Source organism: Sorex fumeus, unplaced genomic scaffold (assembly GCF_029834395.1).
Source record: "Sorex fumeus unplaced genomic scaffold, SorFum_2.1 ptg000007l, whole genome shotgun sequence".
NCBI lineage: Eukaryota > Metazoa > Chordata > Mammalia > Eulipotyphla > Soricidae > Sorex > Sorex fumeus.
This window is the reverse complement of record NW_026606064.1, coordinates 38,090,591-38,106,494: the sequence shown is the minus strand read 5'-3', so window position 1 is coordinate 38,106,494 and position 15,904 is coordinate 38,090,591. Positions and strand designations below refer to the sequence as shown.

Sequence of the window (15,904 nt, the reverse complement as noted above, 5' to 3'; positions counted from 1 at the left end):
GGGAAGGTCAGGCAGTGGGGGCCAGGAGCAGTGGGGGCTGGGGCAGCCTCCCGGGGGCCCTGTTTGCAGGCTGCAGGCTGGAGGCAGGCATGGCCCCACGGGGACCCCCAGCCCTCTGGCCTGGGCTTCCCCGTCCTAGCTCAGTGTCTCATGAGCTGTCATCTGGCCTGTGCACAGGGAGGGCCTTGGGTGCGGGCTGGGCCCCATGGTCATCTGGGCCCACACATGCTGGCCCGGGCCATGCTGATGCTGCCCCCACATTGTGGGCAGCCTCAGCCTCTGAAGCCACAGAAGGCACCGAACAGCCGACCCCAGTGTGGGTTAGAGCCTGGACCCCAGAGACGCTCCAAACATAGCGGAGAATTCAGTTCTCAGTCTGCCTGCTCCTGCCCCGAACCTCTCCCCAGCCTCCCCTCCTCCTACTAATCCCCCTCTCCCCCCTCCACCTCCTCCTCCTCTTTCTTCTCCATCTTCCTTCCTTTTTCCATCCTCTCTTCTCCTCCTCTCTTCCTCTCTTCCTTAGGTTCAGAAGGAAGGAAAGGAAGGAGAGTGGGAAGGAAGAAGGAAGGGAGGGAGGGGAGGAAGGAAGAGAATGAAGGAGGGGAAGAAGGAGGGAAGGAAAGGAGGGAGGAGGGAGGGAGGCAGTGAGGGAGGAAGGCTGAGCCCTCACCCCTCCTCAGGCCCCTCCCGCGCCCACTGTGGGTGCTGTGAGAATGGGCAGCTTGAGCAGGGGGCAGCACTCCTGGGAGGTGTTGCTGGGCTGCCCCTGGGAGTCAGGACCAGGACTGAGCCCTGAGGTGCTCTGGGCTTCGTGGTGACCCTGCACTTCCCCGTGGCTCTCTGCAGACCCGGATGTGGTGTCCCTGGAGGCAGCGGACAGACCCAACTTCTTCCTCAGTGTCACAGCCAACAGGTCCCTGCACCTAGCTCGGTGGCAGGACAGCGACGCCTTCCGCAGCCGCGCCTCCTTCTCCCTGCACCAGGGCACGGGGCAGCGGGAGGGGCTGGTGGCGCTGGAGTCGCTGGCAGAGCCTGGGGCCTTCCTGCACGCGGCAGGGCCTGCGCTGACCCTTCAGCCGTTCCAGCACTTGGAGGCCTTCCGCAGCGCCACGCTCTTCCGCCTTCTGGGTAGGTGACCCCCACCCCCCCCACCCCTCCCTGCCCGTCCTGCCTCTCCCCAGGCCACTTCAGTCTACAGAGGGCGGGAGGGGGGCAGTCTCCTTGCTAATAGCCTAGAGAGACGTGGACAGTGCAGCTTGGGGGCCGGCCAGCTTCTGGGGACCTCCAGGGGCAGTTGCAGGATTTAAAAATAGGGCGACCTTTGGGGAAGCAAGGGGAGAAGTAGTCACTGGCTCGGGTTTCCTGTCCATGAGCTGGGGCACCGTGGGCACCCCGCCCAGGAGCCAGAGGGACAGTGAGGGGCACCTCTGTGCCCTCCCTCGCCAAGGCTGCAGGATTCTGGGGTTCCGCCAGCTCTGGGCCAGGCGGCTGCCACCCCCAAGCTCTGGCTGTCTGCTGGGGTTCCGGGGTGCCACAGGCAGGGTGCAGGGACCCCTCTGCAGGGGATGGGGTACGTGAGCATGGTGCCAGCCGTTCCCCCACCACTGGGCGCTCTCATTGGTTTGGTGAGGGCTGGGCTGGCTCACCCCACTTCTTCCTTCCCTTCATTGTTGCAACAAGGAGGGGGTCGCAGGCACCTGGCCGAGGCGCTTCCCACCTTAGTTGCACTCACGCCTGCATCAGTGCCTGCCAGGGCCGTGGATTTGGTGCACGAAGAGGTCGCATGCTTTAGCCCTGGGCTGGCAGAGGACACGTACTGTGTGTGTGTGTGTGTGTGTGTGTGTGGCCCTGGGGAACCCCAGACAACACTGCTGCTAGCACTGCGCTTGGCACATGGGATGGCGCTGGCCACCTTAGGCCCCCAGTGCAGACATGGACTCACCATCTTCGGTGAAGCCCACCCCGAGCAGGTCCTGCCTGGCTGGGATGGCACCACCATGACCCTCCTAGGGGGTGGGGGCGGGGTCCTGGCACAGAGCAGATGAGCCCAGGCTTTGCAGCCAGGCAGCCTTGGCCTCACGTCTCGACCTGACCCCTCTTTCCCTCATCATTTCTTCACCCACAAAGGTAGGTCAAGGCCTCCGAGCTTCTGTGCAGGGGTCAGTGGCCCCTCACAGGTTCTGCTCTGGGCCTGGCACAGGAAGAGCCCCTCCCCCCCACACACACACCCCGAGTGTCACTTTGTCACTTCTCAGTTCTGGCCTCGAGGCTCTGGGGAATGCCAGTTTCTCTGCCATTTGCAGCAGCCTGCAGATTGGGGAGTATTGCCCACCCCCCACTATCGGGCGCTGTAGGACCTGACTCTCCCGCACCTCCAACCTCACTGCTTCAGAGATGCACACTCCACCAAGGTGGGCGTGGGGCTGGTCCTCCTGGAAGGAAGCAGTTCCTGGCCACCGGCCTTCCCGAGTCTCCCTGTTCCCCAACATGGAGCATCTACCCTGGGAAAGTCCCATCTTCCATCCTCTGCTGGGCTCTATCCCTGGGTGCTGTGAGGGCAGCGCCTCTTGGGGGCGCTAGAGAGTGAGGAGGGCTGGGGACAGGCGCAGGGCTGCTGGTCCTCTCTGGTCACCAGAGCCTGTGCTCAGACCGGCCACAATGCTGGGGCCACTTCTAGGCGTAGAGAGGCAGGGCTGGGCCTGGAGCGGGTCTCTCCCTCTGGGGGCCTGTTGCCCACAGGGTCTGGGGCTGATCAGGGAAGGATCCCTGGGTCCTTTCTGCTACTTTTTAAAAAACAAAAAACAATTTTTTAATTGAATCACCGTGAGATACAGTTACAAAGCTTTCTTGTTTGAGTTTGAGTCATACAATGATCGAACACCCAACCCTCCACCGGTGTACATTTTCTACCACTAATCTCCCCAGTATACCATCCCCCCCTTTCCAACCCTCCCCCTGCCTCCATGGCAGCCAATTTCCACCATACTCTCTCTCTACTTTTGGGCATTATGGTCTGCAATACAGATACTGAGAGGCCATTATGTTTGGTCCTTTATCTACTTTCAGCACACATCTCCCAAGCCTGCCTCATGAGCTGGGGGAGAAAGCAGCTGGAATAGAGAAGAGATCACTAACCTCCTGCTACTTTGAACACCAGGGGAAAGCCAGAGCACCCCCCTCCACAAACACACACACGCCCCATCACCCCCTGGACTCTGCAGTGGCCTGGCTGGAGGCAGGGCCAGGAGGAGGGGACTGAGGACTGTGTTGTGGGTGGGATCACGGAGACCCCAGATCTGCACCTGGGCTGTCACTCAAAGCCCTGCTCCTGACCCCCCAACTTTCCCCCTCCCTTCTCAGTGCAGACACCAGGTTCCCAGAAACCCAGGAGGATCAAGGGACCTTCCCCAGCTCTAGGGACAGCCCTCCCTCACCCCCACCCCCGGGGGCAGGGGCTGGCTTTGGCTTCCCCTGTGCACAGGTGTTGGTCTCTCCCACGGAAAGGGGTGGGCCCAGGCTGGCACCTCCATGTGCGGGCACTTGCCCCAAGCTGGCACCCAGCCATGGGGGTCAGACTAGAGGGCACGCTGTTTTCCAGATGCCAAGCCCTCGGGGGCTGCCTACCCCGCCTGTGAGTGGCGCTACGACCCCTGTGCCAGCCCCTGTTTCCAGACCTGCCGGGATCCAATGGCCACCAGCTGCCGGGAGGTGCCCAGGTGAGCTCCCCGGGGTGTGAGCTAGCCTGTGGGTGCCCCGAATCTGCGGGCAGGCCTGCATGTGGTTGGGGGATACAGGCCCTTGTGCACACACAGACGGACCTGTGCTCACACTTTACTCTGAACCTCCCATCCCTGCAGCTCTCCAAACATACCACACACGAATGAATGCAGGTGGAGGATGCGCCTGGGGCTGTGTCCCCTTGTGCTTGGGGGAGGGGGAGGCTGTGGACTCACATGTGTGCCCCCTTGTAAGCGGCCTGGGTTCGAGGTTGCCGCAGAGACCACACGCTTGGGTTCTCCGCAGCCTGGGAAGGTGCTGAAAGGCGCCTTGCCAAGACCGGCGAGAGTGCGCGCATGCGCATGTGGCCAGCCCGTGGCGTGCAGACTCGGGTCTGTGCACCACTGCAGCTGGTGTCCCTGCAGAGGGTCCTGGGAGCATCACACACGGGGTTTCAGAACCAACGAGGAGGCCGTGAGAGGGTGTCCCGCGACCCCGAGGGCAGGCTCTAACCTGCTCCCCTCTCTTCAGGGTGGAAGGCTGTGTTCCTGCCTGCCCCGCCCCCAGGGTCCTGGACGAAGTCACACAGCGATGCGTCTACCTGGAGGACTGTGAGTGACCTACACGGAGCCTGGGCCTCCAGTGTCCAGTCACGCCCTGTCCCCTGCCCGCTGTCCCACCTGCCACAGCAGGTTCAGCCTGGGGACTTGGGGAAGGAGAACCCTGTAGGGCTACCCGAGGCCTGGTGAGGCCCCCGGTGGGGCGGGACTGGCTGGGGTCACCTGGTGCTGATGCAACACCACCCAGGGTCTACTGCTCTAGGTTAGCAGCATTCAGGCCTCCCCACTGTTCTTACAGGGCACCTCCTGACTGCCCCGTCTCACCAGAGCCCGTCTGTGCCCATGTTCTGAGACCTTCTTCTGTCTGCCCAGGTGTGGAACCTGCGCTCCAGGTCCTCACGGACGCCCCTGGGAATCAGACCCTCCCCCCTCAGCTGCCCACCCCTGGCCACGAGGAGCTGCAGTCGCCATTGGGACCTCCAGGGGCTCCCTCCCAGGGGCCAACGCTCACCCCAGCTGCTCCTCTCATCACGGCCCCCAACCCACCCACGGAGGGACTCCCACAGTCTCCCGGCACCCCCCGTGCCACTCTTCAGCAGCTGCTGAGGGTCACTAACGCCCCTGCTCATCCCACCAAGGCCCTGGCTGGGCAAAGAGTGGCCACTAGCCACCCGGTCACCTCTCAGCCCCCCGAGGCCTCCCTCACAGCAGACATGTCCCCGCTGTGGAAGACACCAGCTCCCAGCACGGGGCCGGGTGCCATGGAGACAACCAGCGTGACTGTACTCTCGACCCAGAGCTCCAATGTCACTGTCCCAACCCACTTGCCTCTTATGACTAAAGCACTGCCAGTCACAGGCCCCAGGTCCTTGCCTGTCGAAACGACCCCCGTACACCCCTCCCGCAGCCCAGGGCCACCTGCAGTTCCCTCTCCCCAGGTCACGGAGGCTCCCCCACACGTGACCCCCAGGCCTCTCACTTCCTCGGGCTCCCAGGAGGCTTTGCTGACACCTGAAGCAGCAGAGGTAACCAACCGGACAGGGAGCCCCCAGGCCCCCCAGTCCCAGAGAATCGCCAGTCCCAGTAGCCCCCCAGCCGAGGCCGGGACATCCACAGAGCAGCTTCGTGCTGGACCTCTGACAACCAAGAGAGCGGAGATGGTGCTGCCCACAGAGGAGGCCCAGGCAGGGCCCAGCCAGTCCACGGGGCAGCCGCTGTCCCCGCTCCCAGGCCCAATCCCCACAGCCCTGCCCAGCCCTGCCCAGTTCACCTCCACAGCCACCAGGCCTCCATCCAGGCTCCCGGCCACTGCAGCTGTCCATGGCCTGTCCACAGCTGCCCCCCAGCTGGGGGCCGCGCCCTTCACACCTGCAGAGTCAACCCGGCCACCCCACCTCCTCTCCGGCCTCCCCCTGGACACCAGCCTGCCCCTGGCCAAGGTGGGCACATCTGCTCCCGTGGCTATGGTTGGCCCAGAGGGATCCATCGACAGTCGTCCACTCCAGTCCCAGGCCACGGCTCTTACTAGAGCCACAACTCCACCTGCATGGACACATAGGCCGGCCGTGCCTCCAACCCAGACCCCCCCTGTCCAGGCATTGGCTCTGGACCACAGCACCCCTGAGACCCTGGGCATGGCATCAGGCTTGCTTCCTGAAGCGGCAATGCCGACCTCCGGAGCAGGGACCATGGCCGAGGGGCCATCCTCCACAGTGTCCACTGTTCTGGGGAGGAGCACCACAGGGAGGACGGCCATTCTGTCCAAGCAGGTGTCTCTGCCCAGCTCAGCGGATGGTTCAGCGGATGGCACTGGGCAGGGAGGACACACGGAGCTCCCATCAGCTTCGGCCCACAGTCTTACTGCGGCCATGGTGGTGACCGAGATGCCAGGTCCCTGGGCAGATACGGCGCCCCTGGGGCCCACCTCCCACCCACCGAGCAGCCTCCCACTCTGGACAGCCTCCCGAGAGAGCTCCGGGGCACTGCTCCCTCAGCTGCCTGAGGCCCATGGCCCCTCGGCAGGCCCGCAGGTGCCCGCAGAGCCAGCAGGCGAGGCTACCACGGAGCAGTCTGGGCGCTCAGCTCCTGTCCAGAGCATCCCTGAGGGCTCAGCCTGGGCCACCCTGGAGGCCAATGTATCTGCCACCTGTGTGGTGAGTGACCTGTTGGGCTTCCTGGGGCGGATCCCTTGCTGCCTCCCCTCCTCCTGATCACTGCTGATCGTGTAGTGAGCAGAAAAAAGGCAGGATTCTGTGGGACCAGCTCGTAGCTATTAGTATTTATTTTATCCACCACCAGATAGCACGTCTTAGAACCCAGCCATGAGGTCTAATTTGCCACACGAGGCGTATCCCGCAGGTCCTGATTCCTATCGCTCCCCCATCATTTAAGTCAGGATCTGCCTACACTTGTTCAGCAGAATCCGAATGATGCACAGTCTATGCTCACATCAACCTAGTCCGACTCTGCGACTTGGGTGGCTGGTTGGGTGGTAGAGAGGATGAGGGCACACACAGGAGTGGTCCCTGGATGTGACAGCGTGTTGCTGTTTATAGTTAATCTTTTTTTTATCACTGGTGCATTGGAGGGTTAAGTAGAGATGGTCTCTGTCTACGGTCTGAATTTTCCTGCATTTATACTCGATTCTGCTGGTGTTTGTCGGAGGTCCCGGCACTGTAATTCACAGTCCCAAACTCCTAATGGAAGTGCCAGAGTCTCTCTTGATTGGCTGCTTCCCGGCGCCGCCTTATTCTCACATTCTGGTTGGCTGGGTTGTTCTTGCATTCTGATTGGTTGCAGCTCATCCAATGGCCACAGCCAGCGCATCCATGCCAATTCTGATTGGTCGTAGGCAGATGTCTGTGGGGTGTTGTTATTAGCACGAGTCTCTCAGTTTTGTCTCACATTTCATATATGCTCTCATCACATAGTCTCTAGTGAGGGTCCCAACACCATCCTTGCCTCTACCCCAAGCTCCTGTCCAGCACCTATAAACTTCAGCTTCACTAAGCGTGCACCAGGCTCCCGGGACTGCTTGACGTGGGTTGAGTGACAGCATGGTGTGCTGGTGTGTGCGTGCTTCTTCTGTCTCTGACTGGGACGGGATGTGTTTCATCTCATGAGCAGGGGGCACAGCATTCACTGGGTGTGTTGGGGGTTTCTGGGAGAGCGAGCGCGCTTGGGTGCAGGGCTATGCTCCTGGGACAACCCGCACACGTGGGACAGCCAGGAGGAGAGCTTTAGGGGCCAGTCCCCCTGCGGGGCCCAGCCCCCGTACCCTGAGAGTGTGTTGGGCAGGTACAGGCAGACCCTCCAGTGCTTTTTACCTCTGATATTTCTGCTCTGCTAGAATCAGCATTGGAAAGGGTCCATGTTTGGGGGAAATCGGATAGGGAAGGGCGGTGGCTGCTGGGGCAGAGATGGGCAGGAACTTACTCTACACCTTTGCTCTGTGCCCCAGCCAATTGCCGAGCAGGACTGCGTGCGCCACATCTGCCTGGAGGGCCAGCTGATCCGAGTGAACCAGTCCCAGCACTGCCCCCAGGGTGCAGCTCCCCCTCGCTGTGGGGTCCTGGGCCTTGGAGTGAGGGTGGGCGGGGACCGCTGCTGTCCACTCTGGGAGTGTGCCTGTGAGTCCTTAGGGCATCCTGTCCTCCCCGTGTCCCTGTCCCTGACCATTGCTCCCTGACCTTAGGGTAGCCATGACCCCCAGGCACCCTCCTATCTCAGCAACCAGACATGATGAATTTCCTACTCTTGGGCCCTCTGATCTCTGGATAGCACCTGCCCTAACCCTCCTACCACCCCCAGGGCCTCTGGCCCACCTGGGAGGGGGTCTGGGTGCAGCCCTAGGGCATCTGCTTCCACCTCTTCCCTCCCCCAGGCCGCTGCTCCATCTTCCCTGATCTCAGCTTCGTGACCTTCGATGGCAGCCATGCAGCCTTGTTCAAGGAGGCCATCTACATCCTCAGCCAAAGCCCAGAGGAACTGGTCACTGTGCATGTCCTCGACTGCAAAAGTGCCAACCTGGTGCCTAACCCTCACTTTCCTTCCCACAGGGCCTCGGGTCTGACTGGGTTTGGTGGGGAGAGAGCTGTGAGTTGGGTTTGGAGAGTGTCTTCTGTGTGTAGGGAACAGAGGTGAATGAGGCACCTCCAAGACCTCCCCGCCCTTGCCACTCCAGTCCATGAGGAAGGGCCTCAGTATAGAGGCCATGGGCACAGGTGTCACCTGTTGCCTACTAGGACACCTCCATTGGTCATATGGAAGAAAGCAGCTTTTGTTTTCAGGGAGTGGGTTTGCATGAGGTCAGGTGGCAGCTGACCTCATGGGATTCCATTCACGGCTTCAAGTGAGAGCCCAGGCATAGTGTGACTTGGGGTAGGCCAGGGGGTGTTCACACTTGGCAGTGAGGAGGCAACAGGACTGGCTCCAGGGTGATGCTGGGCCTTGGGTTCTGGACTCTCTCTACAGGGGCACCTGAACTGGCCCCCGTTCTGTCTGGTGATGCTGAATGTAACTCACCTGACGCATCGGATCACCATTGACCGCTTCAGCAGGAAGGTGAGCATCTCCAAGACTGGCCCTCCAGGGCCTGGGTCAGTCAGCCCAGGGGCAGGGGGCCTGGCAGTGGGTGGTGGGGGAGGGGGTTGAGACTTGCTCAGCCTTGGGAGTGGAAGTGCCAAAAGCCACTGGGTTCCAAGATTTGTTTCTGAATCTCTAATATCATGGCCGTTAAGTAGCTTGATTAGAAGCCAGAGAGGCCATGCGTAGGTGGTGACTTGGGTAAAGATTATTTTTAAGTCTAGAAAATTTGCTGTTTATTTTGGATACAGACTACTTATTAGATAGAAATATTGTCTCCCAGTATGTGGCATGCATTTTTTTCATTCAGTTACAGGGAAAAACTTTCAAAGGGAAGAAATTATTCATTTTGAAAGAGTTCAATTTGGGGGCTGGAGCAATAGCACAGTGGGTAGGGCATTTGCCTTGTATGCGGCCGGCCTGGGTTTGATTCCCAGCATGCCATATGGTCCCCTGAGCACCGCCAGGGGTAATTCCTGAGTGCAGAGCCAGGAGTGACCACTGTGCATCTCTGGGTGTGACCCAAAAAGCAAAAAAAAAAAAGAAAAAAAAAGTTCAATTTATCCATTTTTTTTGTGGGTCCTGATTTTGATTTTATAAATAACGTTTGCCTAACCCGTTTCACAAAGATTTTCTCTTAGGCCTTTCTTCTTTTAGACATTTCATAGTTCTAAATATCCTCTTAAACTGTAAGCTACATCTTCTCCAATTAGAGACAACTTTAGGTCTTCCTTTTCAATAATATGCTATTTATTTCTAATTCCAGATGATTGCTCTGGCCCTTGAGCACAATGTTGAATATTGGGAGCACACATCCCTGCCTTTTTCTCCCATTTTTGTTCAGATTCTGTCACTTTGTCTGTCTTGTCTGTAATAATGCCTCTTGATTTTTTATGTATTTAGCACTTATATTTAAGATATATCTTTTTTGCCCCTTTCTTTGAACTTTAAGTTAGTATATTTTTATTTAAAATGGGATACAAGGAAGCAAATAGTTGAGTCTTCCTTTTATTTAATCTGCCAATTTCTCCTTTTTAGTTAGAGATGTTTAATTGTTTTCATTCTGTTTGGCCATCAATATTATTGCAGTTATGTATACCACATTGTTACTTTTTTTCCCTCTGCTTTTCCCCTCTGGCCATTCCCCTCCCTTTTCTCTATCTCTGCCTTATTTGGGGCTGTCTCTAAGAATTCTATTTCATCACTCATGCTGGATCATTTTTCTTTCCTGGTGATAACTTTGGGTTTTTAGCATATCTATTTAACATGTAAGTCTCGCTTCAAGTATTGTTTTACCACATCATACATAGAACAAGAACTTAATATAGTGTGCTTCCACTTCCTCAGTCCCTGCCTTTGTGCAATTATCATTACACATTTTACCTTTATATTTATCATACATGCCACAGTGCATTAATATTTTTTCTTGGCAGTCAAGAAAAAATATTCAATGTGATTCTTACAATAAGAAAAAAATTTTATATATCTCTACTTGTTTCCATTTTTGGTGTTCTTTATTCCTTTGAATGGATCTGATATCACTTCTTCTCTGCCCAGTTGACTTCCTTTAACATTCTTACAACTCAGGTCTGCTGATGATGAATACTTTACATTCTTGGGTGTTCGAAAGAGTTTTGATCTCACTTTCACTTTTTTTTTTTTGCTTTTTGGGTCACACCCGGCGATGCACAGGGGTTACTCCTGGCTCTGCACTCAGGAATTACCACTGGCGGTGCTCGGCATACCATATGGGATGCTGGGAATTGAACCCGGGTCGGCCGCGTGCAAGGCAAACACCCTACCCTCTGTACTATCACTCCAGCCCCTTACCTTCACTTTTAAGGTATATTTTCACTGGATTTCGAATTATGGATTTTCTTTTTCAGTATCTCAAAGATTGTACTACATTCTTCTTTTTTATTGATGTAACATTCACAGAACAAAATTGCCCATTTTGCTTTATTTCGTGGGGAAGTTGGGCCACATCTGATGATGCTTGAGGGCTTCTACCAGCTCAGTACTTGCTTCTGTTGGTGCTCAGGGGACCATGTAGCGAAAGAACACTTTGAGCAATCTCCAGTCCCAAGATTTAACTGTTTTGAAGTTAACAATTCAGTGGGGTTCAGTATACTCACAGTGTGGTATACCCACAGACTCTAATTCCAAAGCATTTTTATCATCCAAGCAAGAAAACCTGACTCCATTAATTAGTTCTTCTCCACCTACCTCCTTAGTCTTGTTTGATCACCAAAACCACATCGTGAATTGATATATTTATTCTGAATATTTTACATGTATTAGATAGGTAGATTAAGAGACTATGTGACTTTTTGTGACTGGCTTCTCTCACTGATCCTTCTTGAGGCCCACTCACATGATAGTTTCTGTTGGTACTTTATTTCTTTTTCTGATGGAATTGTACCTCTTTGTAAAGGTATTTCACAATGTGCTTCTGAGCTCTCTGAGCATTTCCACCTCTTGACTACATTAACTATTGCTATTATGGAGTTTTACTGTCTTTTGCTATTTCTAATAAAAAAAATCTGCTGCCATTTTCCTATTTGATTTTCTGTATTTAATGTGCCCTTTTTGTCCCTTGGCTGCTCTTACTGCTTTCCTTATTCCATTATGTTTAAGCAACTTGGTTATGAGATAAGTGGGAATTTATTCTTCTTTGGGGACTTTATTAACTTGTACATAAGGCCAATTGAAGTTGTTTCACGGAGCCTTTATCTTTTCTTCATCTCTTTTTGGAGGTGTCTTTTTCTTTTTTTTCACCTTTCATTCTGGGTTGCTGTTTGTATTTAAATTCTTAAAGACTTTTGTCTATGGTGTCTATTTATCTGGTTAAAACCCTTCAATGTATTTTTTACCTTTAGACATTGTGTTTTTCACCTCTAGAAGACTGATTTGAAAGATCCTCTTAATACATATTTATGTTTTCCTTTACTTTTTTGAGCATATGGGATACAGGTTTATAATTGTTTTTTAAGTCCTAATCTAATTCTATAATAAACATTATTTCTAGTCTATTGTTTCCTGCCTCCCACCCCACTCCCCCCAATTAATGAGTTTTTTCTCTCTCTTTTTTGCCTATTTGACAAATTCACAGAACAAAATTGCCCATTTTGCTTTATTTTGTGGGGAAGTTGTACCACATCTGCTGATGCTTTACGGACTTTTATTAGATTTTAGACATTGTTGATTTTGCCTTCCAAGAAAGCAGACATTCTCTTGTCTTATTTTAGAAGAGATTCTTGAGGTCTTCAATAGTCATTCAACTTTAAAAGTTTAGGAACTGGAGAGAGAGCAGTGGGTAAAGTGCTTGCCTTACACCTGCCTGACCTGGATTGGTCTACAGCACCACCCTTGGACACCGCAGGAAGTGGTCTCTGAGCACAGAGCCAGGAGTCAGCGCTGGGTACAGCCAGGAGTGGCTCCCAATTTTTTAAAAAATAAAAACAGTTTGTTCTGTTTAAGATTTGCTTTTAAACTTAGCTGATTATACCAAGTAGCCGCCTCCTCCTCCTCCTTCTCCTCCTCCTCCTCCTCCTCCGTCTTCTCATTCTCCTTCTCCTTCTCCCTTCCCCTTCTCTCCCTTCCCCTTTCTCCTCCTCCTCCTCCTCCTCCTCCTCTTCCTCCTCCTCCTCCTTCTGCTCCTTCTTCTTCTTCTTCTTCTTCTTCTTCTTCTTCTTCTTCTTCTTCTTCTTCTTCTTCTTCTTCTTCTTCTTCTTCTTCTTCTTCTATCACCGTGAGATACAGTTGCAAAACTTTCATGTTTGAATTTCAGTCACACAATGATCAAACACCCACCCCTCCACCGGTGCACATTCTCTACCACCAATGTACCCAGTCCCCCCACCTTTCCAACCCCCCCGCCTCTATATTAGACAATTTCCCCATACAACCTCTCTACTTTTGGTCATTGTGGTTTGCAATATAGATACTGAGAGGCTATCATGTTTGGTCCTTTATCTACTTTCAGCACACAATCCCCATCGCGAATGATTCCTCCAACTTTCATTGACTTAGTGATCCTCTCTCTATTCCAGCTGCCCTCTCCCCCAGCTTCTGAAACAGGTTTCCAACTAGGGAGCAATATTCCTGGCCCTTGTGTCTACTGCCCTTGGGTTTCAGTCTCTTATTATGTTATTTTATATTCCACAAATGAGTGCAGTCATTCTATGTCTGTTCCTTTCTTTCTGATTCATTTCACTTAGCATGATACTCTCCATAACCATCCATTTAGAAGCAAATTTTGTAACTTCATCTTTCCTTACAGTGAGTAGCCTTTTTCTTACAGGTTATTTTGTTCATTGTTTTCTGTTCTACCTACAAAGCGACAGCTGTTTGCATACCCAACCACTCTAACAGCTGTGCACACTGGACTAGTTTCCTGTCTTCCTTTCACATGTTTCGTGCCCCCCCCAGGGGGGTCCCCCAACTGCACCATAGGTACCAATCGTTGGCTGAAAACTCAACACAGGGTAAGGGTAGGACTGGGGAGGTGACTCTGCTGAACTGCTAACACACTCCCTTCACCTTCTCCACTCTCTCCTCTTCAGCATTCTTCCCTTAAAATTCTCTCTTGTCCTCTTTGAACTCCAAACTCTTGTCTCATAAACTCCAGCAGTCCACTAAGCTCGGCCCAGCTCCCCTCTTCCTGCCAGCTCCCCTCTTCCTGCACCGGGGCCTGAAAAACCTTTTCTAAGCAGTAACATTGCAATCGGGGCTGGAGCGATAGCACAGCGGGTAGGGCGTTTGCCTTACACGCGGCCAACATGGCCGACCCGAGTTCGATTCCTCCGCCCCTCTCGGAGAGCCCGGCAAGCTACCGACATGCCAGACACAGTAACAACAAAGTCTCCGATGGAGATGTTACTGGGCCCGCTCGAACATTGCAACCAAAAATGTTTCCCTCTTTTGTTTCCCTTTTCCAGGGATCACCCCAGCACTGCCAACTGCTCAGTGTCTGAAAACTGGGGTTTCATGCATTGGGTCAGGGTTTCATGGTGGTTTAAGCCAAGAGGGTAAATCCAGTCCTTATGATACCCATCTTGGTCTATAGCCGAAACCCCTTGTTGGGATCATGCTGGAGTCCTAGGAACATAGGTGAGCATCTTTGGGCTTTGCCTGTGAGTGTTCAGTGTCAGAGCTGGAAGAGGGCCCCAGGAATATGAACCACCCTCCCACCTCCCCACCCCCGTACCCTCCCCACCTTTCTTCTAACTGGGAAGTTCAGGCTAGGAGAGAGACAAGAATTTCTGAGATCAGTCAGAGACTGGGGCACCCTCTCTGCACATACAGTAGCTCATGTCCGGGATAATTCTCCAAGTGATTAATAAAACAGGAAATCTTGGGGGTGGGGAAGGAGATATAAAGTCAATATAAATATTTAACAACTCTAATCTTTTCCTCTCCCATTTCCACAGAGAAATACTAATAATCCATGAGACATTCAAATTTAACCTTGTCATCGTGGAATAAATGTTGTAGCTTTGGATTTCAATGTGTTTGAGAGAATGAGCGTGTGCTGCATATTTAACAAACGCTGATTGATTCCCCAATTTCTATCAGGCCCAAAGGCAGAGACTGGAGATTCTGTGGCCAATCAGAGAGAGTTTCTGCCCTTAAGAAACTCGCAGTGGGGTAGGGTGGGAATGTGTGTGTGTGTGTGTGTGTGTGTGTGTGTGTGTGTGTGTGTGTGTGTGTAGGGGAATCCAGGATGGAGGGGGACACTGGGACAGAGGTGGAGGGAAGCAGGCTCTGGTGAGTGTGGTGTTGGAAAACTGCATGCATGAAACCACAGCAAGGCCAGTATTGTTAAATCATGGTATTGTTAAATCAAAGAAAATTCAACGAAAAAATTTGATGAAGGAGCAAAGGGAGTCTATCTGCCTTCGCAGTGAACACAAAGATGGAGACTCACACAGGAGGGTGTCCACCTGGAGGTTGGGGGTTTAGGAAAACTCTCCCAGAGGAAAGGATCTAAGCAGGGTCAGAAGAGAGAATGGTTAGGCCTTTTCAGGAAGGCGTTCATTTTTGTTTTGGTTCTGGACACACTTGGTGATGTTCAGGGGTGACTCCTGGCTCTGCACTCAGTAGCACTCCTGACAGCACTCGGGGGACCATATGAGATGCCTGGGGACAACCCCCACGTACAAACACCCTGCACACTGTGCTATCACTCTGGGCCAGGACTGTGTTCTTTGGAGCAATGGGGTGCATCCTGCATCCTCCTCCTATATATTTTTTCTTTTTCCTTTTGACTTGGGGGCCACCCCTGGTGGTGCACAGGGCTGACTCCTGGCTCTGTACTTGGAGATCACTCCTGGCAGTCTCTGGGGGCTATATGGGATTATGGGAGGCCGGGGATCAAGCCTGGGTTGGCCTTGCTGAAAGCCAATGCCCCTGCCCACTGTCCCATCACTCCTGCTCTAACTGCGACACTTTTTAAAATTTTTTAGAGAACTTTATTTTTTTATTGAATCACAGTGATATACGCATTTACAAAGTTCATGAATGGATTTCAGTCAAATAATGTTCCAATATCCGTCCCTTCACTAGTGTACTTTTCCCACTACCAGTGGTCCCAGTTTCCCTCCCACCCTCCCACCCCCCTGGCAGGCACTTTCTTCTCTCTCTCTTTCTCTTTCTCTCTTTCTTTTTGGGCCTTAGGGTTTGTAGTGCAGATAATGAAAAGTTATCAGGTATATCCGTTTATTTTGAATACTCAGTACTTGCCCAAAATGATCATTTCCCAACTATCATTGTCATGCTGATCCCTTCTCTATCCTAGCTACCTCACATACTCACATACTCTTGTGTGCCCCTCACATACTCTTGTGGCAAGCTTTCAACCACTGACCAGTCCCCCTGGCCCCGGTTTCCCCTGGCCTTGGATATTAGTCCCGTACTATGTAAATCCTACACTTCTTTTTTTTTTTTTTTTGCTTTTTGGGTCACACCCGGCAATGCACAGGGGTTACTCCTGGCTCTGCACTCAGGAATTACTCCTGGCGGTGCTCGGGGGACCATATGGG

General features: G+C 53.3%; 1 protein-coding gene across 1 annotated transcript in view; it reads left to right on the top strand.

The window, feature by feature from the left end:
• The window catches only part of OTOG (otogelin), an 82,771-nt gene that overhangs the window by 48,055 nt on the left and 18,812 nt on the right, over nt 1–15,904 (top strand). The window contains exons 31-37 of the mRNA XM_056106876.1: nt 847–1,128; nt 3,599–3,716; nt 4,249–4,328; nt 4,650–6,430; nt 7,738–7,906; nt 8,161–8,306; nt 8,751–8,840. Coding sequence (XP_055962851.1) covers nt 847–1,128; nt 3,599–3,716; nt 4,249–4,328; nt 4,650–6,430; nt 7,738–7,906; nt 8,161–8,306; nt 8,751–8,840 — 2,666 coding nt within the window. The remainder of the gene's footprint in view (nt 1–846; nt 1,129–3,598; nt 3,717–4,248; nt 4,329–4,649; nt 6,431–7,737; nt 7,907–8,160; nt 8,307–8,750; nt 8,841–15,904) is intronic.